This window comes from Mizuhopecten yessoensis, unplaced genomic scaffold, assembly GCF_002113885.1.
Source record: "Mizuhopecten yessoensis strain PY_sf001 unplaced genomic scaffold, ASM211388v2 scaffold1429, whole genome shotgun sequence".
Lineage (NCBI taxonomy): Eukaryota > Metazoa > Mollusca > Bivalvia > Pectinida > Pectinidae > Mizuhopecten > Mizuhopecten yessoensis.
The window spans coordinates 709,603-734,666 of NW_018404042.1; the positions used below are offsets into that span (position 1 = coordinate 709,603).

General features: G+C 35.3%; 2 protein-coding genes across 7 annotated transcripts in view; one reads left to right on the plus strand and one right to left on the minus strand.

The window, feature by feature from the left end:
- Window positions 1-3,394: 3,394 nt before the first annotated feature.
- Window positions 3,395-25,064, minus strand: part of LOC110462204 — a 29,756-nt gene continuing 8,086 nt past the window's right edge. Inside the window, exons 1-2 of one of the 3 annotated variants that reach the window (XM_021516069.1) lie at window positions 16,390-16,473; window positions 3,395-7,191 (exon numbers count right to left, since the gene is read on the minus strand). In XM_021516069.1, the coding sequence (XP_021371744.1) occupies window positions 4,765-6,255 (1,491 nt within the window). In that variant the 5' untranslated portion in view covers window positions 6,256-7,191; window positions 16,390-16,473 and the 3' untranslated portion in view covers window positions 3,395-4,764. Of the gene's footprint in view, window positions 7,192-16,226; window positions 16,474-25,064 lie in introns of those variants that run through there. The other 2 variants (XM_021516053.1, XM_021516062.1) reach the window with 2 other exon arrangements.
- The window catches only part of LOC110462217, a 37,516-nt gene continuing 35,462 nt past the window's right edge, over window positions 23,011-25,064 (plus strand). For 2 of the 4 annotated variants that reach the window (XM_021516106.1, XM_021516082.1), the window contains exon 1: window positions 23,139-23,441. The gene's annotated coding sequence lies outside the window, so the exon portion shown is untranslated. Of the gene's footprint in view, window positions 23,095-23,138; window positions 23,442-25,064 lie in introns of those variants that run through there. The other 2 variants (XM_021516090.1, XM_021516099.1) reach the window with 2 other exon arrangements.

Below are 25,064 nucleotides of genomic sequence, written 5' to 3' on the forward strand. Positions count from 1 at the left end.
CCATTTGTGTATGCTATTAGTTCTCCTAGCTCTTTTTAGACAATCATATTCCGCTGATATATTTTCCTGTTTCACTACATATAGGATATTGGGCAGTTATACAATACATTCAGAAATGCAGAATGTAGATTGGTGAAAATTACATGTTAATATGAAGTGAAACACTCTTAGGAGACAAGTATTCTTATCTTATAAAATAAGCGGCCCTGTCTCCGACCATTTATTGAAAAATCATAAAAAATTGTTAACACACCGAGGTAAGATTTTGATAAATGAAAGAAAGTCTTTATATTGGTATACACTAAAATCAATAAGATTTATTGAATAAAGCCAAATAAATAACTGAATGTATCAATGAAATGAAATGAATGAATGAATGAATGAATGAATGTGTGAATGAATGAATGAATGTGTGAATGAATGAATGAATGTGTGAGTGAATGTGTTAAAGAATGAATGTGTGAATAAATGAATGAATGTATGAATGAATGAATGAATGAATGAATGTGTGAATATGTGAATGAATGAATGTGTGAATGAAAAAATGAATGAATGAATGAATGAATGTGTAAATGAATGAATGAATGAATAAATGTGTGAATGTGTGAATGAATGAATGAATGAATGAACGAATAAATGAATGAATGAATGTGTGAATGAATGAATGTGTGAATGTGTGAATGAATGTGTGAATGAATGAATGAATGAATGAATGAATGAATGAATGTGTGAATGAATAAATGAATGAATGTGTGAATGAATGAATGAATGTGTGAATGAACGAATGAATGAATGAATGAATGAATGAATGAATGAATGAATGAATGAATGTGTGAATGAATGAATGAATGTGTGAATGTGTGAATGAATGTGTGAATGAATGTGTGAATGAATGAATGTGTGAATGAATGAATGTGTGAATGAATGTGTGAATGTGTGAATGAATGTGTGAATGAATGAATGAATGAATGAATGAATGAATGTGTGAATGTGTGAATGTGTGAATATGTGAATGAATGAATGAATGAATGAATGAATGAATGAATGTGTGAATGTGTGAATGAATGAATGTGTGAATGTGTGAATGAAAAAATTAATCAATAAAAGAATAATTTACAAAAAAGAATGGAAGTGAGGATGATCAAATATATGAGTGAATGAGAGAAAAAAAATGAATAAATGATTGTATAAATTAATGAAATAAAAATGAACGAAAGACAAAATGGTGGAATGAATAAATGTATCCTGTAAATTACAACATTTTTAACTTTTGATCCATGCATAAAATATATACATACCCTTTGTCAAATACTACCAAAATAAACACTAAGTTGCATTTCCAACCCGGTCCCTACAGTACAGCTTGAACTACAGGTATTAAATAGATTTTTGAGTTTTGAGTTCCGCAAACGTGAAATTAAGTCAGAGTTATCTTTCTTGTTTCATGAACATCGGTCATGTTTTATGTATTAGCCTGTCATATACCTTTTTATTGATTCCTCCATAATTTAAAACATAAAAATCAATCGGATACATTAATGTTTAAGAAATAATAATATAATACATAATTTATATATTGTTTCAATGTTATATAACTTAAGAAACAAAGTCATGATCTCTTATATATCAAATTGTTTCAATGAAGTATAATTTTTAAGAAACAATGAAATAATGACTTACATTTACCTACTGGTTCAGTTTAATATAACTTAAGAAACAACGATAAAATATCTAACCTATTGTTTAAATGTTGTTTAAATACAATAAATAGTATACTAGATAGTCTTGAAGTGTCGTATATATGTATAATATACAGTGCTACAATAGCCCACCTTTTGTTTCGGTGTTGATTGCAAACAACGTTGTAGTATAACATAAATAGTAATGATATTTCGGTGTTGTATACATGTATAATGTATAATGAACGGTGACATAAAATTCCAAGATTCCAAGAAATAGCCCACCTGTTATTTCCGTGAGGTTTGTACGGAGATTTTCCTATAAGCTGTGTTTTTACATAAACATTACACTGCTACTACTCACCACGATGAAGAAGATATACACGATAAACAACACATTCAATAGATAATTTTATTTGTTTGTTTAGATATCACAGAAATATTGGATGAAAGACATACACGTATCACACACCATAGCATCCAGCGTAACCATGGCTGAAGGTCACAACTGATATCAACATATAAATAATAGCATTTTACCCTACCATGTATATTAAACAACACTTCTACGCCACGCACAAGTCAATGATGGCGCTTACAAAACATTAGTTTGATGAAAATAATTATACTATATTGGTCTTATATATGACATTCGTCGACTTATACATTAATCTATAATGTACTCGTGAAATATATAACTTCACAACGTCATCTATTATTCTGAGGAATCTGATTTTTTGGTGTCAGAAATCAACCCCTTTTTAGAGCTAAACTGTTAATCAGATTATTTGGCAAATTGGACAAAATTAATCACATTACGGCTGTATAGCAAACAGAATGTAATTAGATGTTATTGCATGCCGGCTCTGATAGCAAACAAAATATAATTATATACTGGCTTTTATGGCAAACAAAATATAATTATATACCGGCTTTTATGGCAAACAAAATATAATTACATACCGGCTTTTATAGCAAACAGAATGTACTTACATACCGACTGTTATAAAAACACAATGTTATAACATACCGGCTGTTATAGCAAATAAACTGTAATTACATACTGGCTGTTATAGCAAACAGAATGTAATTACATATCGACTGTTATAGCAAACACAATGTAGTAACATACCAGCTGTTATAGCAAATAAAATGTTATAACATACCGGCTGTTATAACAAATATAATGTAAGGTAATTACATACCGACTGTTATAGCAAACAAAATGTTATAACATACCGGCTGTTATAACAAATATAATGTAAGGTAATTACATACCGACTGTTATAGCAAATAAAATGGTATAACATATCTGCTGTTATAACAAATATAATGTAAGGTAATTACATACCGACTGTTATAGCTAATATAATGTAACGTAATTACATACCGGCTGTCATAGCAAATAAAATAAAATAAAATACCGCCTGTTATAGCAAACAAAATGAAATGACATACCGACTGTTATATCAAATAAAATGTTATAACATACCGGCTGTAATAACAAATATAATGTAAGGTAACTACATACCGGCTGGTATAGCAAATAAAATAAAATAAAATACCGACTGTTATAGCAAATGAAATGGTATAACATATCTGCTGTTATAGCCAATATAACAGTCGGTATGTTATTTTATTTTGTTTGCTATAAAAGCCGGTATGTAATTATATTTTGTTTGCTATAAAAGTCGGTATGTAATTACCTTACATACCGACTGTTATAGCAAATATAATGTAACGTAATTACATACCGACTGTTATAGCAAATATAATGTAAGGTAATTACATACCGGCTGTTATAGCAAATAAAATAAAATAAAATACCGACTGTTATAGCAAACAAAATGAAATAACATACCGACTGTTATAGCAAATATAATGTAACGTAATTACATACCGGCTGTTATAACAAATATAATGTAACGCAATTACATACCGACTGTTATAGCAAATAAAGTGTTATAACATACCGACTGTTATAATATAACAAAATGAAATAACATACCGACTGTTATAGCAAATAAAATGCAATTAATTGTAATAAAAGACCAGCTGTTATAACAAGCAAAACGTCAATACGGACGATATGTAATTACATACCAGTTGATTGATTTTGTTGCCTTTCCATTAAAACGATACCCAAAAATGTTACCCTGTGATTACGTTATACAGTAACCCCTACATATGCTTCCCTATGGTGACATCCCGATGTCAAACAATAACCCCTTCACATGTTGTCCTGTGATATCACGATGTCAAACAATAGCCCAAACATATGTTGCCCTGTGACATGACGATTTCAAACAATAACCCCTACATATGTTACCCTGTGACGATCTTGTCAAACAATAACCCCTACATATGTTACCCTGTGACGATCTTGTCAAACAATAACCCCTACATATGTTACCCTGTGACGATCTTGTCAAACAATAACCCCTACATATGTTACCCTGTGACGATCTTGTCAAACAATAACCCCTACATATGTTACCCTGTGACGATCTTGTCAAACAATAACCCCTACATATGTTACCCTGTGACGATCTTGTCATACAATAACCCCTTCATATGTTACCAATTGATATCACGATGTCAAACAATAACCCCTACATAAGTTACCCTGTGACGACCTTGTCATAATACAACCCTGTGATTATTTTTGGGAGATGTAACACGCAATTTGATTGGCCAATCGAAATAATTTGCGACGGTAGAAAACCGCCTATATAATAATACAATAGGGCTTCCCCTAATCGTTTCGTCAAATCAAAACAAATTACATGTTGATATAAATATATCAGAACTAAAACAAAACCTTCACGGTAACTGTTTTTCATCTCATATACAGATTCAATTTCTTTCGGGATTTCATGAAATCAGCAATTAGAAAAATGGAACTTTGTCAGTTTGCAAAATCAAACGCATATTAAATAAATCAGGGATGTTTTTTTTATAAAACCAACAAATAAGAATAAAATATCATAATCACATATTTCAAAAATAAATAATACACACATCAATATCTAACGTTAATTGTTAAACCAACAATATTAAAACATAATTAGATTAAAACATGTCATTATCTAAATGATTTAAGATACAGCGGTTTAACATCCGGTTCGTCCGCTGACTCCACGTGGAGAATTCCCAGGTTTTCATGTCGAGAGGGCAATGTATCGTTCACCACGCACTCCGTGTCCTTCTCAAAGAGATCCTCGCGAAGACTGTGTAGCCAGTTGAAAACCTTGAGGTTGGTGTGACCTCGGTCAAGTTTCTGACCCCGGTTCCAAATATCCATGTCCCTGACCCGAATCTCGTGATATCTCGGCCGACCCATTCTCACTTTTATATCAGTCTGTATGACGTTACTGAGCTGAGGAGAAATACGAATCCTCTGCACAATTTTTGGATGTAATCCGTAGTCGTCTATTATATGGAATGGGAACTCTTCATGCCTTCCAACTGTGCGTTGGAAATCATTTTCCTCCCCAAAACCCGTGACACGCTCTAGGGCTGCCGTTGTGCTTTTTATCCTGATGGTCGCGCGACCTGTTAATCCCTTGCGCAAATCCATTTCAAGAATTTCTCGGTCTCCTTTCCAGACGGAGACCCTTTCTTCCGGTTCCGGTGATAATGACCGGGCCGACGGTGTGTTAGGAGCAAAGTCAGAGCTAACGTCTGATGCCAAAGACATCTTCCTTTGAATGTTACCGATAGAAACGCGCTTCCTTAGAGCTTGCTGTCGCTTAGTTCTCGCCTTTTGTAACTGAGCTAGTTTTTCATTTGCACGCTGTTGTCGTATTTCCTCAAGATTGATAGCTCTACTTGCTGGTTTCGAACCCGCGGATGCAACTCTGGTAGCTTTTGCCTTAAACGACGACAGGACCATTGGTTTACCAGACTCGTCAATATTTGTCATACTTCCACTTTTCTTGAGATCAGATGTGAGGTGAATCCCTTTTGTGATGCCTACGCGAGCCATTGCAGCCTTTTCCACTGGGTCCATCAGTTTCTGTATAGCTCCCTCCTCCGCCATTTCTCCTGTAAACGTGTCAATCGCTATGGCGTTCTGAGCCTTCATTAAACTTGCAAAAGCCCCTCTCTTATGTCTATTCAGCTCTTCAAGCTTCCCCCATGTAAGGCCATCCGCTTCCTTCACAGCAGAGGCTCCCTTCCTTTTCCTCCTTTTCTTGCGAATAGTTGCTACCTCCTCCTCGAGGTCCTGGCCCGTAGAGCAAGAAAACAAGGAAAGTTTAGTTACAATGGAGTCCTCGCTTGAGGACCGCTTCAGGTGTTTGTGTTCACCGAGACGGCCGCTGTATATCGGTTGAATTGGAGGTTTCTCCAGCGGTTTGATGCTCGAGAATTCGTAGTCAGGCATCCAAGACTGCAGGGCACGAGACAACCGACCCTCGTCAGTATCCTCTTCACAAAGGCCGAACTCTGAAAAAGCGGATTCTAATCTCAACTGTTCTTCCTCAAACATATTCGGACTGCCTCTGAGGGACGACCCAGCTATGGACTCGTCTGCAAATTCCATTATCTGACTTTGATCGTGAAATGGTCCCATTTTATTAAAGGTTATTCATATATAGCATCGACCGGTATTCACATCGTTGGTACACTTAATGCCATCTATCACTGTAACGCTGATTGTCTCCACGATGGGGTCTCAACAATAACGTTATGAAGCTCAAGTATGTGACTTAAGCATGTTCATTCTAATACACATTGAGTTACTGTAATGCTTACCATCAACAACAACCCCGAGTGGGTATACATTATCGCGTGCGGCCTTTAAACACGTATTATCGCGACCGTCCAGTTTGTTTGATTTACGTTTAGTGGTCTATTAAAACATTTGTTTGACCAAATGGACAAACATTTACAAATCAGCTCGTCGGTAAGCTATTCTCCATAAATTAACGTCCGGGATGTTTGATCACAACTTGGTGTAAGCGGAGGTGGAATGGTGATCAATGGCCGGCCAATCAGTAGATACTCGGCCGTATAGTGTAATCAGTACAACTACCATCACACCCGGCACTGTCGCCACTTTACCGCCCCCCACCGTCTAACACACGAATCAAGAACTGTCCCACTGAGTACAGCCTGGTCCAGCCACAGGTCAAATATCACTGGAGTTCAAGTCTTGCGTTAAACTTTTTCCACCAGCCACAGGTCATATATCACTGGAATCCAAGTCTTGCGTTAAACTTTTTCCATATCCGAATTATTGTACAGCCTGGTCCAGCCACAGGTCAAATATCACTGGAATCCAAGTCTTGCGTTAAACTTTTTCCACCAGCCACAGGTCAAAGATCACTGGAATCCAAGTCTTGCGTTAAACTTTTTCCATATCCGAATTATTGTATATTCCAAGCCGTTTGCTTTCAAGAAACTGTGGTTTCTGCTCGCTTTAGCAACATATTTATAGTATCTGGATCCTTAACTCGCTAACGACTGTCTCTCGACTGGGATTGTGTTCCTCTCCTCTGTTAGGAGTCTGAAAAAATATAAGGAGAGAAATGTGTCAATATTAATTGTCGGCGTTAACGGATTAAGATTTTGATATCGCTAGTTACACCTATTCATTTCCATTGTTTGGTTTGATAAAAGGTCTGTAGTGAAGTATACAGTGGGGTAAATAGCCCGTGTGATTATTAAATCCCTTCCTATATATCAGTGGGCAGTATTTACTCCATACACACACAGATTAATACAGGGCTGCGGGGATTACGCACTCAGATTGTGTCGTACGGCTTACTCAGGAAATCAGTTCATGTTGGGCATAGGTTCATTTTTTTCAAACACCGTTTCACACATTGGTGTAAAGAGTTCTCCATTTTGACAAACAAAAGCTGATCCGGATATTGGTAGCATGTTTGATATTTAAATAAAAACTATGATTGATAACAAGCGCCAGGACTGATACTCTGTATTGGTATTTTAAATTGTAACGGAACACGGCGTCGTTTCTCCTGAGTAATGGTCCTAAGTTAACACGTAGCATGTATACAATTGGTAGCCTTGAAATAAACATCACTGTTTCATTTGTACCTTGTGTCTCCTCTTACCTCGTCTGGTGAAATAATCAGACAAATGATGTGTTTGCTCTATACAAAAAATCTCTAAATCCGGTAACTTGCTCGTTTGTGTTTTTTTTATATATATACATACCAAACGAAATCTCTAAATGTGGTGATAATTTACTAGTAAGTCTCTACTACATAATTGTAATAATCTTTAAATACCGTTTTTTAATGGAAAGTGTTATATCATAGAGAGAGAAAAAATGTGGAAAGTATTTACTGGTTATGATAAGTTATACTATACAATGAAAAATGACTAGTGGTATGTTAATTACCAAACGAAATCTCTAAATGTGGTGATTTTGTTATAAAATGAAATTGATCTCTAAATCCGGTTACATACTAGTAAATATGCAGTAAAATGACATATGCTGTAATTGCAGTATGCCAAATTATCAAAAGTGCACGAGTCAACAAAATGACACTATATGCTACAGTGTCAATTAACCAAGACTCAATATACCATAGAGCGTCGACACATGTACACAAAGGCAACATATACCATAGAGTGTCAACACATGTACACAAAGGCGACATATACCATAGAGCGTCAATACATGTACACAAAGGCAACATCTACCATAGAGCGTCAACACATGGACACAAAGGCAACATATACCAGAGAGCGTCAACACATGTACACACCGGCCACCTATACCATAGAGCGTCAACACAAGTACACAAAGACAACATATGCCATAGAGCGTCAACACATGTCCACAAAGGCAACATATACCATAGAGCGTCAACACATGTACACAAAGGCAACATATACCATAGAGCGTCAATACATGTACACAAAGGCAACATTTACCATAGAGCGTCAACACATGTACACAAAGACAACATATACCATAGAGCGTCAACACATGTACACAAAGGCAACATATATCAGTAATACAACTCGATTGTACAGACAAAAACAGGAACGGAGGAGACACCAAAACAATAGGAAAGACAACAACAGGAACTGAGGAGACACCAAAACAAAAGGAAAGACAACAACAGGGACTGAGGAGACACCAAAACAAAAGGAAAGATAACAACAGGAACTGATGCGACGCCAAAACAAAAGGAAAGACAACAACAGGAACTGATGCGACACCAAAACAAAAGGGGGAACAACAACAGGAAAATATGAGACGTCAAACAGAAGGAAAGGTTCTTGATTATCTAATAGGGGGCTTGCTCCAAGCCGAGAATTAGACATTCAAGAATCTTAGCCGAGGGTTGAGATTTCTCTAGCATACCTTCAACGAAGGGGACAATTCTTTTTCTCCCGTCCTATCAATAATAAATTGGAATACATTTGTTATCCGATTTGCAATTGACCCCTTCGGTCGAAAGTTGATTGTGGCGTCATGATTTATTGTTACTTGACGTCATCATATTCTTTCTTTCAGTGTGCTATCCCAAATGTAAAACGTGTTTGTCGTATTGCGATCCTACTGATACGTTTCTGTTGACGCCGTTGGTGGCAGCATAGTTGTAGAGCAATGCAGCCAATAACAAAAATAGCAAAACGAAGACAGTTCGCAGAGATGTGTGACCAAGACCTGGAGAAGCATTCCAAGGAACGAGTCAGACTCTGTGTACTTAATATTAAAATCTCGGTGATAAATTCCCCGACTTATTACTATTAAGATCAGGGACCTACTCTCGTGTCTGTCATGTACCGCCGTCGACTTGCGGGAGGTAAAAGGGGAGAGGGGTATCTGAGGAATGTATCGATCTTAACACCACAGGTAATCTCTACTTATCAGCTGGAGCGCGAGAGGAATCAATAGTATAGGATGTATTTCTGCTCCCACGCAATACACATCGACTCCACAAAGTGGACATTAATTGAACACAACAGTGACATTTGAATGCAGGAACATTGTTCATTCGTTCAGTTTTGCATTCTTTTATATTCCCGTGAACCATCTGAATTTCAAATCAACCCTTTTGTAGCCTTACACTTATTGGAAGTTGACGCCAAACTTAAAAGACAAATTCATTTTTTGACAACCCCCGACTAAAGAAAAAGGAAACGCATTTTCCAGACCAATAATTCAGTATTCGATTTACCAGTTGTTAGGCCTACTACTATGTGGTTTTGATACAATAAGTGATACGCCAAGCATGCCTGTTTACCAATGATAATATGTCAAACCTTCGCCCTTCGCCAGAATAATCCATATTCCCCCAGTAAGAACATCGCGCTTTACATTTAATTACTGTACATTCTTTGTTGTTTACTAATGTTCGCCGATAATTTCACCCTCTTTACGGCGGGCGAAAAGGCGAAAATATAACCGCAGCGAAAATGTCCTGGTCTACAGTATTATCCCTTTATCTGTCTAGTCTTTAGTAAAAGTTAATATTGAGAAAGCTTTAAAAGAGGTTTTATTAACCAACAGTTGTTTTGACTATTTAATTCTGACACAACCATTTAAGATTATGATAAACGCACTATTTCATGAACTAAACTTTAAACACATACCAATTTGTTTATCAAAGTAAACATATCCTTTCTACCTTTTAAAGTTTATTTGCGAGGATGCGTTCTGTATAAACTTAAACATATATAAATATTGGACACGTGAATTTATTGAATATCTTCATAAGACAAATTTTTAATAAAGACACATTTTAATAAAGACAAAACGCTTTTATTCCAGACTGCTGATCGCATTGTAAATGTAAGTGATCCATTTTTTTTTTTATTTATGCTGTCGATTTAACATCACAGGAGGATACAACTTATCGCCCTACAACACTGGTATAAAAACAGGGACATTTATCTTGGTATGACTTTAACTTCAGACTACGTACCAATATTTATATTGAAAAGAACATTAAAATGAGAAATATTCAATCTAAGGTGACGTTTTCGTGAACACCATGAGAAAAACGGTCTAAATTACCCAGAATTCCACGGAGTCTCTACCCGTGACTAACATAATCTCTGTAACCTGTCATCATTTAATGACGGTGGCTATGATACCGTTGTCGTACCGATGTACGTATATAATTACTTACAAAAGATTGAATCATACATATTTACACATAAACAAGATAAGAGATCACCCATGGTTTCCATATATATCGTGACGAGAATCTCACACCTGATGTCGGAGATATGGAAAATCAACGTCGTTATCATAACACCATTATTGTCATGTGACAATACTGAGTTACAGAACAATAGAATTAATCGTGAACTTGCAGTCTGTTTAATTGTTAAAATTATTACCGTTTACTCATATTTACTGCCTATCTAATCTTCCCCTGCAATGTTCATGCTCGAAAAGCAAACTATTAAGACCATACGTTAAATAGATAGATTTGAATTTGGTAATATCATTTTATAAAACTACAAATAGATAATATACATGACCCCAGTATAAGAAATTATACACATTACAAGTCACCGAAGTTGTATGTAGATTTATTTCGACATTTAAATTCCCGTCAATCTACGCCTTTGTTAGATAGTAGCAGTGTGATCAGTATCGATACCCTGATCTGGGGTGTGTGTAACCTAACAACTGCCTTGTACGTACTATAAGTAGTCTAACCCTACTGTCGTATAATGTCAACTTGTACGATGTAGGTCTACTGTCTTATAATGTCAACCTGTACTGTGTAGGTCTTCTGTCTAATAATGTCAACCTGTACTGTGTAGGTCTTCTGTCTAATAATGTCAACCTGTACTGTGTAGGACTACTGTCTTATAATGTATACTTGTACTGTGTAGGTCTACTGTCTTATAATGCCAACCTGTACTGTGTAGGTCTACTGTCTTATAATGTCAACCTGTACTGTTTACGTCTACTGTGTTATAATGTCAACCTGTACTGTGTAGGTCTACTGTCTTTTAATGTATGCTTGTACTGTGTAGGTCTACTGTCTTATAATGTATACTTGTACTGTGTATGTCTACTGTCTTATCATGTCAACGTGTACGGTGTAGGTCTACTGTCTTGTAATGTCAACTTGTACTGTGTAGGTCTACGGTCTTATAATGTCAACTTGTACGATGTAGGTCTACTGTCTTACAATGTCAACTTGTACTGTGTATGTCTACTGTCTTATCATGTCAACTTGTACGGTGTAGGTCTACTGTCTTGTAATGTCAACTTGTTCGGTGTATGTCTACTGTCTTATAATGTCAACTTTTACTGTGTAGGTCTACTGTCTTGTAATGTCAACTTGTTCGGTGTATGTCTACTGTCTTATAATGTCAACCTGTACGGTGTAGGTCTACTGTCTTGTAATGTCAACTTGTTCGGTGTATGTTTACTGTCTTATAATGTCAACTTTTACTGTGTATGTCTACTGTCTTATAATGTCAACTTTTACTGTGTATGTCTACTGTCTTATAATGTCAACTTGTTCGGTGTAGGCTTGCGGCCTTTTCTGCCTTTTTCTGCCTTTTATAGCATTGTTCTCGATACATGTATAGTGTATCTGCCTTTTATTGCCAAACGCCTTATACAAACGTTTTTTATTCTTTAACAGACTTCAGTCTTATATAACCTTCTAGATTTAACAGCCTTCTGCCGTAAACAGACTTGAGCCTTATACAACAGTGAATATGTATGGAGGTGCTGCATGTTTAGACCTACTGCCATAAACCGTTGGTAGGTGGAATTCTGACGTATTACGTAGTGAAACCTGTCTTATACACTGTATGATTGTCTTATACACTGAAGGGTTGTCCTATACACTGTAGGGTTGTCTTATACACTGTAGGGTTGTCTTATACACTGCAGGGTTGTCTTATACACTGTAGGGTTGTCTTATACACTGTAGGGTTGTCTTATACACTGTAGGATTGTCCTATACACTGTAGGGTTGTCTTATACACTGCAGGGCTGTCTTATACACGGTATGGTTGTCCTATACACTGTAGGGTTGTCTTATACACTGTAGGGTGGTATTATACACTGTAGGGTTGTCTTATACACTGTAGGGTTGTCTTATACGCTGTAGGGTTGTCTTATACACCGAAGGGTTGTCTTATACACTGTAGGGCTGTCTTATACACTGTAGGGTTGTCTTATACACTGTAGGGCTGTCTTATACACTGTAGGGCTGTCTTACACACTGTAGTGTTGTCTTATACACTGTAGGTTTGTCTTATACACTGTAGGGTTGTCGGTAGGGTTGTCGTATACACTGTAGGGTTGTCTTATACACTGTAGGGTTGTCTTATACACTGTATGGTTGTCCTATACATTGTAGGGTTGTCCTTTACACTATATCGTTGTCTTATACACTGTAGGATTGTCTTTTACACTGTAGGGTTGTCCTATACAGGTTGTCCTATACACTTTAGGGTTGTCTTATACACTGTAGGGTTGTCTTATACGCTGTAGGGTTGTCGTATACACTGTAGGGTTGTCCTATACATTATATGGTTTTCTTATACACTGTAGGGTTGTCCTATACACTGTAGGATTGGCTTATACACTGTAGGGTTGTCCTATACACTGTAGGGTTGTCCTATACACTGTGGGGTTGTCCTATACACTGTAGGGTTGTCTTATACACTGTAGGGTTGTCCTATACAGGTTGTCCTATACACTTTAGGGTTGTCTTATACACTGTAGTGTTGTCCTATACACTGTAGGGTTGTCTTATACACTGTAGGGTTGTCTTATACACTGTAGGGTTATCTGTAGGATTGTCTTATACACTGCAGGGTTGTCTTATACACTGTAGGGGTGTCTTATACACTGTAGGGTTGTCTTATACACTGTAGGGTGGTTTTATACACTGTAGGGTTGTCTTATACACTGTATGGTTGTCTTATATGATGTAGGGTTATCTTATACACTGTAGGGTTGTCGTATACACTGTAGTGTTGTCCTATACACTGTAGGGTTGTCTTATACACTGGAGGGTTGTCTTATACACTGTAGTGTTGTCTTATAAGCTGTAGGATTGTCTTATACACTGCAGGGTTGTCTGTAGGGTTGTCTTATACACTGTAGGGTTGTCTTATACACTGTAGGGTTGTCTTATACACTGTAGGGTTGTCTTATACACTGTAGGGTTGTCTTATACACTGTAGGGTTGTCTTATACACTGTAGGGTTGTCTTATACACTGTAGGGTTGTCTTATACACTGTAGGGTTGTCTTATACACTGTAGGGTTGTCTTATACACTGTAGGGTTGTCTTATACACTGTAGGGTTGTCTTATACACTGTAGGGTTGTCTTATACACTGTAGGGTTGTCTTATACACTGTAGGGTTGTCTTATACACTGTAGCTATACTCGACTAATGTAGACCTTCTGTCTTATTAGTCAAAGTGTAATGTGGTAGAAGTGGCCTACTTCCTTATACAATCTACAAATCCCTTAAACAATGTTTGAGGCCTGCCTTTATTATTATATTCATAAATCATAAATAAATAATGATAAAAGTAAGATCGCGCTTGTTATTAATCCGAGGGAACATTTGTTACTCAGATGTGTGCTCTAATAGTTTACTTTTCTTAAAACATAAAAAAATATAATTAATTGGCTGCAGAAGATTGATATATCCCAGTTGTTAAGTCAAGATGAAAGCATCACCACCATGAGAGCTTTAAAGGAACGTGTCAAACATTACGTTATAAGCTCAGCTGTGTAATACGATAAAAAGGGGTGTGGCCCTAACCTACGTCTAGGAGGTAAACATTTTCTAATTAAAAATTAAACAGAAATGAAAAAAACCCACAGATAGACTAAAAATAAAAAATAAACCGTTTCATGCAAATGCATTATAAAGGTTACAACATTGCAATTTGTGGTTAATTCCTAAATCTTCAATTGGAAATATACAAATGAGGACTAGTGGATAATTATTGTTTGTACGATTCCAGTGCTTTCCTATTTCTATGATTTTATTGTATGAATAACAAAACAACAAGAGAATACCGGAGTGGTGATAAATCTAGGGCAAAATAAGATCAACGATAAGATTTGCAGGAAGCCCCTAGAAAAGGGGCATTTCATCTGGAAGAGCAAATATCTTCTGCTTCTTAAACGACAGATACCCGCCGTGTAAACTATAGGCCAGATCCACGGACTGTCATGCCCTCAAAGCTAGAATCGGGGTAGTGACAACAAAACAACAAGGAACTCTAATGGGAATAATAAAAAAACCCAACCAACTTCATATCATATCACACAAGGAAAACGATACTTGGATATCGTCTTCATGAACTTGCAACTCTTGAAACCCTGTTTCTGTTACGTTAACCATCAGCAATTGAAATCCACTACGTAAATGAGATTCGGAGCAAGCTCCAGATACGGAATCAACCACGGCATGTTGACACCGTAGGTAAGAAAAGCAAGGCTGTTACTATCAAGAAAGGAAATTTTCATGAAATGTATGATATAGGAAGCTATCGTTTTACAAAGACAGTGACACAATTATATATATATATTAATATCAAAACATTAAATAATAGCATATCAATTAGCACTTCATCTTTGCGTGAAATTAATGAAGTAAAATTAATGAACATAACATATCGTAAATACAAATATACCTCATCAATAAATACACAATCAACAACATAGTCAATTTGAAATATACGACATCAGCATAACACAATATACCACATCATCATAACACAATTAACCACATCATCATAACACAATATACCGTATCATCAGAACACAATATACCACATCATCATAACACAATATACCACATCATCATAACACAATATACCACATCATCATTACACAATATACCACATCATCAGAACACAATAAACCACATCATCATAACACAATATACCACATCATCATAACACAATATACCACATCATCAATACACAATATACCACATTATCATAACACGATATACCACATCATCATAACACAATATACCACATCATCATAACACAAAATACCACATCATCAATAAAAAAAATACCACATCATCAATAAAAAAAAATACCACATCATCAATAAAAAAAATACCACATCATCAATACCATTATCATAAAATACTATAACACATCATTATAACACTTGGACACAATTTTGACTTCAAGAAACATCATTATCCCATGAACCAGGTTCGTCGATACACAGAAAAGAAATCTCAAAAGCTGTTTGAATATACAAAGAATCATTAAAAACATGGTTTCATGTCGGATGGCCAGTGTTGTAAATTGCTAATCTGCATTATGGTTATATTTTACTGTGAGTATTGATCAAGGTAATGAATTAAGTTTACTATTAAGTAGCGCGTTTTGTAAATTACAGTGAAGAAATCACTATCCTCTAACCCATCTCTTAGCTTTCTCTCTATCGGTGATATCTATCCCCCCCCCCCCCCCCCCCCCCCCCCCCCTCTCTCTCCCTCTTTCTCTCCTTCCTCTGCCCAATCGTTCTCTCTGACGGTAAATGCCTAGTATTTTCTCAAAACATGATACAGAATAGTATTTCCTACCTCTTCAGTCGTGATATAATCCACAAATATGACATGGTGCAGCGAACAATTCCTTCTCCCTGTTAGATTTGATCTGCTTCAGTACTGTCTGCCGGTGTTACAGACGACTAGCTATTATATATAGATACCGACCACATAAGATCACCATTAAAATCTCACCTACCTCTAGTCCTTCGTCTCTATGTGACTTAACCCTGCTCAACCTGTCATGCCTGATATAGCCCCAGTACTCTAAGATAATCCAGGGTTGATTTGTCAGAGCCTCGCTGAGACACGTTCGATTGTGAATCAATTAGCCTATATATATACACACCGGTACATATGCCTGACCAGGTACAAAAGCATGGAAAGATTCAATGCGTCCAGGTGTATGTAACCTGATGTTCCGTAATTAAAACGATCTTCAAAATACGGATAAAGTTTTTTTTAACGTTATTACAAATTGTCTGGCTTTTCGTTGTCGTTGTTAGCCTTTTACACTGGGGACCTTTTACACTGGGGACGTTTCTTTCATGATTTGATATGAAATTTATCAGATTTATTTTTGCCTATATGATGCAACTACGTGAACAGTGTTAGTTATTTCAAGTATTGCATAGATCTAAGTTAAAGATAAGTTGCTTTAAACAATTTATGGGTAAAAGGCAATTACAGTTTACTTTTAAAAATTTGTTTTATTCAGAATTCTGAATAAAAATATTAAGAAAATATGAAAATATATTTCTTCTAAAGGGAACGATCATCATATTTGTGAAAAGATGTATTTTTGTTTGCATTTGAGAACAAATTTATTTACATTTATTTCAAGTTATTTTCTTATTTAGCTGTTCGGAATAAAAATTGAATAACATGAAAATGTAAAACTCTTAACATTTGTATTATATTTTAGATGAACACCTACCATGTAAGGCCTATACATGTCTGAGTCCTGTTAGGGGCCTGGGAGGAGACTGGCTTTGTTAAGCTTTTGTCGCTGTAGAATATGGTCCTTCAATACCGTATTTTGGTGTTTAGCTAACAACTAACCTACTAAACACGTTATTATTATTATTATTCCTGTGTTAATTATACAAATATTTTGTACCTAGGTATAACATACTTCAATGTGTTAAATCGATATTTGTGTAGACCGTTTTTCATTAATATACATAATAAAACGTTTTAAATGTGATATCGAACCACATTCCTTTAGACTGCACTTTCATAATTTATATCATTGTAATAGAGTTTGGAATTACTAAAGAAACATTCCAAAACAAATCGATCGATAAACACATTCCAGGTTTAATAGTGTACTGAACCATTGTATTGATTACATAATTTTGCAATGAATGAAACATTTTAATCAATACACAACTTTATGTTTTTTTTTGAAAAGTCGAAAACGATACATAGAAGGGCTATTAACATTGGTTCTAGTCAAATCGATGATCAGCGTCATCATCTTTTATGTTCTTCCAATAAATCTAGAGTCAATCCTTTTTATAGTCTGTTATTAATATACAACAACGCTATTATCATCTTGAAATTGTCAATTTGCAAACGTTTTAACTGAACTGTTTAAGGAGAATATCTGCCTAAATAGTTATTGAAAAATCTATTCAACACCTTAAAGACAAAATCTGTACTGGGCGTACCAATCAAACAACGCCTGGTTTAACAATACAGGATATGTTTACTTAAGTTATTGGCATTTAAAATCTCACTATTGTCAATAGTGTTAATCTATCAATAGAACAATTATATTAAAGGCAGCATTTAAAGTACATCCCTCGTCACATATTCATTTACCGACTTTATCGAGATCGGGTTTGTATATTTTTTAAGGTATCTTAGTTTAAATGGCCTTTTGAGTTCATCCGTATGATGAAATACGTCAATGTCTTTTTTAAAATACTGTAAAACACGTCCATTAAAAACCCTAGGACAAACAAATAATTCTTCAAAATATAACATATATAAAGATAATCAAAGGACCAGCCCAGCCGGTACTGACGACAGAGACCCTACGGTCAGAGGCATCAAGTTCATTCTATAAATACAAAATGTAGAATGGGTGTTTACTAGATGTTGAAACATGTGCATAGCTGTCAACCCTCCCTCATTAGGAGGGAGACTCCCTCATTTAGGATGGAGACTCCCTCATTTAGGATGGAGACTCCCTCATTTTGACCGAAATTTACCAATCTCCCTCGAAACTCCCTCATTCAAGTCTAAACTCACACAAAGTCAAAATATACATCCTGTGGTCAAATGATCTCCTAGTTACTGGAGCGTGTGTGTAGTGATCAAATCAGGTGTGTCTGAATCAAATGAATGTTTTTAAGAGTTATTTTGATATGTAAAAAGGGAGAGATATATTGAGGCAAGCAGTTTCAGTCGTGCTTCCCGCACTTTCTCCCTCAATGGAAATGTGGAATGAGGGATATCTCCTAAATGCATGTGTCTTGGCAAATATGTTTTTAGAAATAAGTTTTTGAACTTTTCAAGATTTCTTTGATCAGAAGTCTATTAGAAGGGGTCTTTAAAAATATACCACTATAATTGAATTAATTCTTTAAATAAAAGAGATGTTCATCAAATGTTGAAATAACTGTAGTGGCAAATATATACAAACTTCAAAGATGTGACATATCGTATACTCAAAAGGTGGCATGCAAGTTTTATGTGAATTTCCATGTATTCAACAGGTTAATATTATGAAAAGTTTGAAAGGTCAGTATTTTAAAAATTATTTTCTGTGTGTGTTCAAATGATTTTTTCGACACTTAACATCACTGGTGGTATATTATACACTTCCCAAAACCTCTTTTTCGTGTGATCAATTATCAGAAAAGTGACACCTCTGATTATTTACCTAGCGATCGAAAACGAACTAGCTCAACGCTTGTGATACTGACAGAAACACGAAAATCCCGACAGTGTGATTGATACGTTTGTAGAGAAGACATTAAATTACTTTAAATTGTTATGAGTCAATGTCAATTACCCAAACGCTGGCTATTTATATAATTTGTACAGGTAAGTGGTTATATAAATTAAACCCCAATGAAGCAAACTATTATGTTCACCGTAACAGTATATCTGTATAGAGCCAAACGCATGTCAACGAGCCGAAACCAGGAACATTTCGTACATACATGTCTGCGCTATTTTATGCTTGCTTTTCATTTGATGCTATGAATAGTATCATTTTGTTTAGAATCAGACATCATATACGAACGCTATACTCTCGTACGTCTGTATACCTGAACCCAGAGCCCCTTGTAAAATTCATTGATTAACTCGATAGTTGAAATCCGACTCCAATGTGCCAATGCTGACACGTGGTTGAAAACCAAGAGAGAAATAATTGATTAAACACAATCCTTCATGTGCTTGCATTGAACGTAAATATGTATGGTTGATAAAAACGTTTTGCAAACACGGACTACTTAGTACTGTAGTTATGAAAAAGATCTGTGTATATAAAAAAACTCCACTGAAGTTGGGAGAACAACATCGAACATAAATAGATAAATATGAAAAGAAAATTTGACTAATTCCTTTGTCTGTACTGTCGTTATCACTTCTTTGCTCATACAATAAAAACCCGATACACTGCTACTATTTATCAAGAGACATTTTAACGTTACAAATGAGTTTAGGGATTAATTAATGAAAATGTATAAAGGATTTCTTAAAAAAAGAAAAGAAAAAACAACAACATTGAAATGTGTTGGCGGTGGACGAGGTGGTAAATGAAACGAGGGGCATTATATCGAGGTTTTTCACTGTATATCTATTTAAGTACTACGTATCCAACGAAGGGTTGTTTTCGGTTGAATCGTTCTGTCGTTATTAATTACGAAACCTATATATATATACGGTACACGTATGATGTACATGTATCGCTTGTATAACTTTATCCTTGTTTCAGTCACATACAAACTCCACTGTATTAAACACTGAAAACAAACTTTATTTTCAAGAAGTCTGGCTTTCAATTAATCTCGGAGTCAGAATAGTCACCACTGTTGAAACAAAAATCCTATCCTTACTAACAAAGGTATTACTTAACCTAAAATATTCACGCAATTAACGGAGAAAATAAACAAACAAAAATGGGCACATGAAGTCGTTTATGTCAATTACTTCAAACATGTCGCTCTCGGGGTGGTACGAACAACGTTTGTATTGATTACGTTTGCCATACTGTTGTTACACAATGTCAGTAACAACTGTTTAAACTGACTTGTTAGTAAAGGCGGTGCAACTCGATCACAAACATATTCAATTTAACAATCAATACAACCTTTGTTTCCAGCTTTAGTGTTGGTACGAAACAATGGATCGTTATTGCATATGAAACTCGTGGTTGTGGCTGCAATGCCGGGATTGGCTAGATATGCAACCACAGCAGGACCTAAACATCGTCAAAATATCGGATTGTCACCGACAAAATAACGAATGGAAACATAAACGTTAAACACAAACAAGCGATTACACCTTCGAAGTTTTAAAATATATGCAGTTACCATAAAATGACTAACACTAAGGTAGGCAACGTAAGGAAATTCAGATTTGTGAGACAACACGGGCAAATAGTCAAGTCTACAGCTTGAAAATGGTATTCAGATATGTGAGACAGCACGGTCAAATAGTCAAAAGTTTATTCGTATTTTATTGACAAAATGAGAACTATTATTATTATTAAATTATTATTATCTATAATCGGCAAAGAAATTTTGCTTGGGCATGGTATCGGAGTTTAAGCTTGAGAACAGGTTCAGGGGTGATACGACACAAACCAGGAAGTCACTATAACACCTAAATTTTAAACATCTCCTGACAGTATAACTCATAAAACATAGATTCCACGATGACAAAATTATACTCATAAGGTAACCTGCTTTATCTACCGTGTCTCTATCTAGTGCCGTCTACTGGTTACCTATACATAACGAGCGAAAGGAATGTGATGATTACCCCCACCAAGTGAATGAAATGTTATATAAATACCCCGAAACGTCAATTTAAGAGATATTTAACTAGATATATGACAGAGCAGACCTTGACTAGTGTTATTACGCTAACACTATAATATCCACGTGTATACAACACGCTATCATGTCCTTTGATATTATTTAGTATTCTCGATTCAAATAGCAGTGCAGTTGTTGCTTTAAGTGTTGTTACTTACATTAGACAAGTTACCAGCATACAAACAGTCCTCAGTATTTAATACTCTGATAGGCATAATTCAGGTTTAGTAAGTCTCACTAATATGTTTCGGTAGTGACTTGGTTTGATTTGGTTTGTGCTTTATGTCAATTCAAAGCTGTGGCCATTTAAGGACGTGCCAGATTTTGGAGGTGGGGGATAACCGGAGTACCAAGAGAAAAATATCCGACTTGCGGCCAGTGCTTGGCGAATACCTCTGCTGTAGTGATACATTAAAATTTTCAAGAAGGGACCTTTCATGTAGTTTGTATTTCCTGATAAAGCATGTTTTTTATCCTTAATTTCGCTTGATAACATATTAATGTTATGAACCATAAACATGTCTATTACACTACTATAAAATATCCTTGTGTTCATTAAAAATACCATAGGAGATCAGTGTGTCAATTCAGATACTATAAAATATCAATTTGTCTACAAAAATAAAACAAAATCTTCATATGTCTATTGAAATAAAGTAAAATGTAAACATGTCTAGCAAAATACTATAGCACAGCTAACTGTCTATAAAAATAAATAAAAATGTCAACATGTCTATTGAAACACTATAAAATGTCAACATGTCTATTGAAACACTATAAAATGTCAACATGTCTATTGAAACACTATAAAATGTCAACATGTCTATTGAAACACTATAAAATGTCAACATGTCTATTGAAACACTATAAAATGTCAACATGTCTATTGAAACACTATAAAATGTCAACATGTCTATTGAAACACTATAAAATGTCAACATGTCTATTGAAACACTATAAAATGTCAACATGTCTATTGAAACACTATAAAATGTCAACATGTCTATTGAAACACTATAAAATGTCAACATGTCTATTGAAACACTATAAAATGTCAACATGTCTATTGAAACACTATAAAATGTCAACATGTCTTACTCATAAGAATCGCTTTATACATTTTCCCTAACTTATCCATAAACCTCTTCACTACGCCAAATTTTATCTGGACAAATGTTGGCAGTATAACGAGGCTTAACTGTACTAAGAAATGTCATCGTGTCTATCAAAATACCATAAAATGTCAAAATGTCTTTAATACTATTATGAAATATCGATTTGTCTATTAAAATACTCAATGTACTTATGAAATACATGCATGCATAAATCTATTCAAATATGATTCAATATTACACTGTCTATTAAGATGCTATATAATCTCCATATGTCTATAAAACACTATAAAACATCCATATGACATGTATTATATTTTACTATAAAACATCCATATGTATAATATTTTACTATAAAACATCCATATGTCTATTATAATCTTAACATTATTCATTGGTCTATTGAAAAACTTTCAAATATACATCTATTAAAATACAACGTTCTCGGTAACCTGTATAGAGAAAAAAATCTTCAAATCATAAAATTATCTGTGCAACGATACCCGTCCGGATATATCCAATTATAACTGTTTTGTACAATACACGCTAATTCTTAATCCTGTTTCGTGATTGAGATAATGACTATGTCTTATTTTGTCATTTTGACACAGGTAAGTACTTAGGACGTATCAATCACATTATATCTGTCTACCTCACGGCACAGGTTTCTCGGCGGGACAGAGGTACCGACAAACCGATGACATTTCCCGTATTAGCTTAGTTAAATATAAGGTAACGCCATAAAATCAATATTACACGCACATTTATATCTTTTGTATTCAATTACCTCCGAGTGTTGTTCGGTATACGAGGGGACTGACAGTCGTTAACACTCGATATATGGTTTAAGTACATGTGGTAGATAGGTGAGTAAGTCTCTTGTTACAACAAAAATAGATCTTCTGTTTCTGTATTTCATGTGGAGAAAAGATCACAGGACGGATATGAACAGTCGTCAGACAGACACCCGACTTGGTACAGCATCACATTATAACCAACGGGGGACCGTCCGAAACAGAAATTGAACCGAGGGTCCTAAACAACACTACAACCAAGCAGGTCAAGAGCAAAGGAAAAAGGTATGAGATTATTTTTTTTCCAGTAGGAAAACCGATATTTTTGTTATTGTAACAAAATTGTTACTTTTCACCGCAGTACGAATTATTATTTATGTATTTCAATAGTAAAAATAACCTTCAAAACGATTGCTGAGATCCCACTAAAGCGGAACTTTTTTTGAGATTATTCATTTCATTTTTAGAAAATCCAAGTTTACAGTTATGTTATGAACCTAAGCAGGTTAATTGGCCGTAATGTTATGAACCTAAGCAGGTTAATTGACCGTAATGTTATGAACCTAAACAGGTTAATTGACCGTAATGTTATGAACTTAAACATTTTAATTGACCGTAATGTTATGAACAAAAAATGTCTAATTAACAATACTGTTATTAGTTAAGCAAAACCTAAAGTCTAAGATTGTTTCTCGATGCCGTGACCAGGTGGTCCAGAAGTGTTAGCGTCATCTGCTTTATCGTTGACACCCATTATGTTCATCTGTTTCATCTTAGTAATGTCACGTTCTCAAATAAAGAATCAGGGTAGTGACAACGAAATCACTAGGATATTAACGAGCATTTCACGGACCTATTTCCAAATACAACCATGATGGCGTCCATAAAAAATTCCTATCTTCATACTCCTGCATTTGAGCAGGTTTTTGCAATGAGACGTGATATTCCGTCTTTTCGTATTGCAGAGTTATCTTCTCTTGTGAGCAGGTATTGAGTGTTACGTCATTGGTTTGTGAGAGGAACGTCATCAAGTTTTGAGAAAACGACGTAATTTCCTCACACAAACCAATGACGTAACAATCAATACCTGCTCACAAGGGAAGATAACTGCAATATGCAAAGACGGAATATATGTATGAGATATAGGATTGCATGCCTAAATCTCAACCTACCTAAGGTTGTCATATGGCATGTTATTCGTCTATCGGTAAACGGATTATGTTTTTTGTTATGGTTACGATGTCGATAGTTCAACTTTAGTCAGGTGCTGTAGCTACAATCGGGTTTTGTTCATACTCAGTGCGGGTGAACTGCTAAAGCGCGAAATAGATATGTGTAAAATTTAATTTATTGCTTTCTGGACTGTGAAATGAATCACCCCTCTCGGTTACTTTTCAGTTACGAAACACCGGCCTGTTTATCTGATTATGACCGGTTGATTTTGTTGTTAAATTCTCCTACGCACTTACATAGAATAACACTTTATCGATATTTACTTCCACAACTTTCAATGCCAGAAACAGTACACTACATTATTCGCAAACGATTCGCTTCTTAATTTTGAGGACTAAATTTCGGTCTTAGGTGAACATAACATGTTTAAGGAAACAATGGATAGGTTCACCCTTTCTGTTTTTAACATAATCCAAAACTGTGCAAAATACTTTGAAACATTTCTTGGAAAGAAAATATTGCCAGGCTGGCAGCTGATTCCACGACACACTGTCATTGGATGCAAATATGCATGTTTTTTCAACCTACTCTTCCATTATTTCAACACCGTTAGTTAAACACATAAATATACATACATGTTATGTCTGCAATGAACTAACGTTGATTTTAATTATGAATTTAGGGAATGGGGATTTTGTTTTCAAATGGTAACGGTCTTTTATGCTTAAGCAGAAC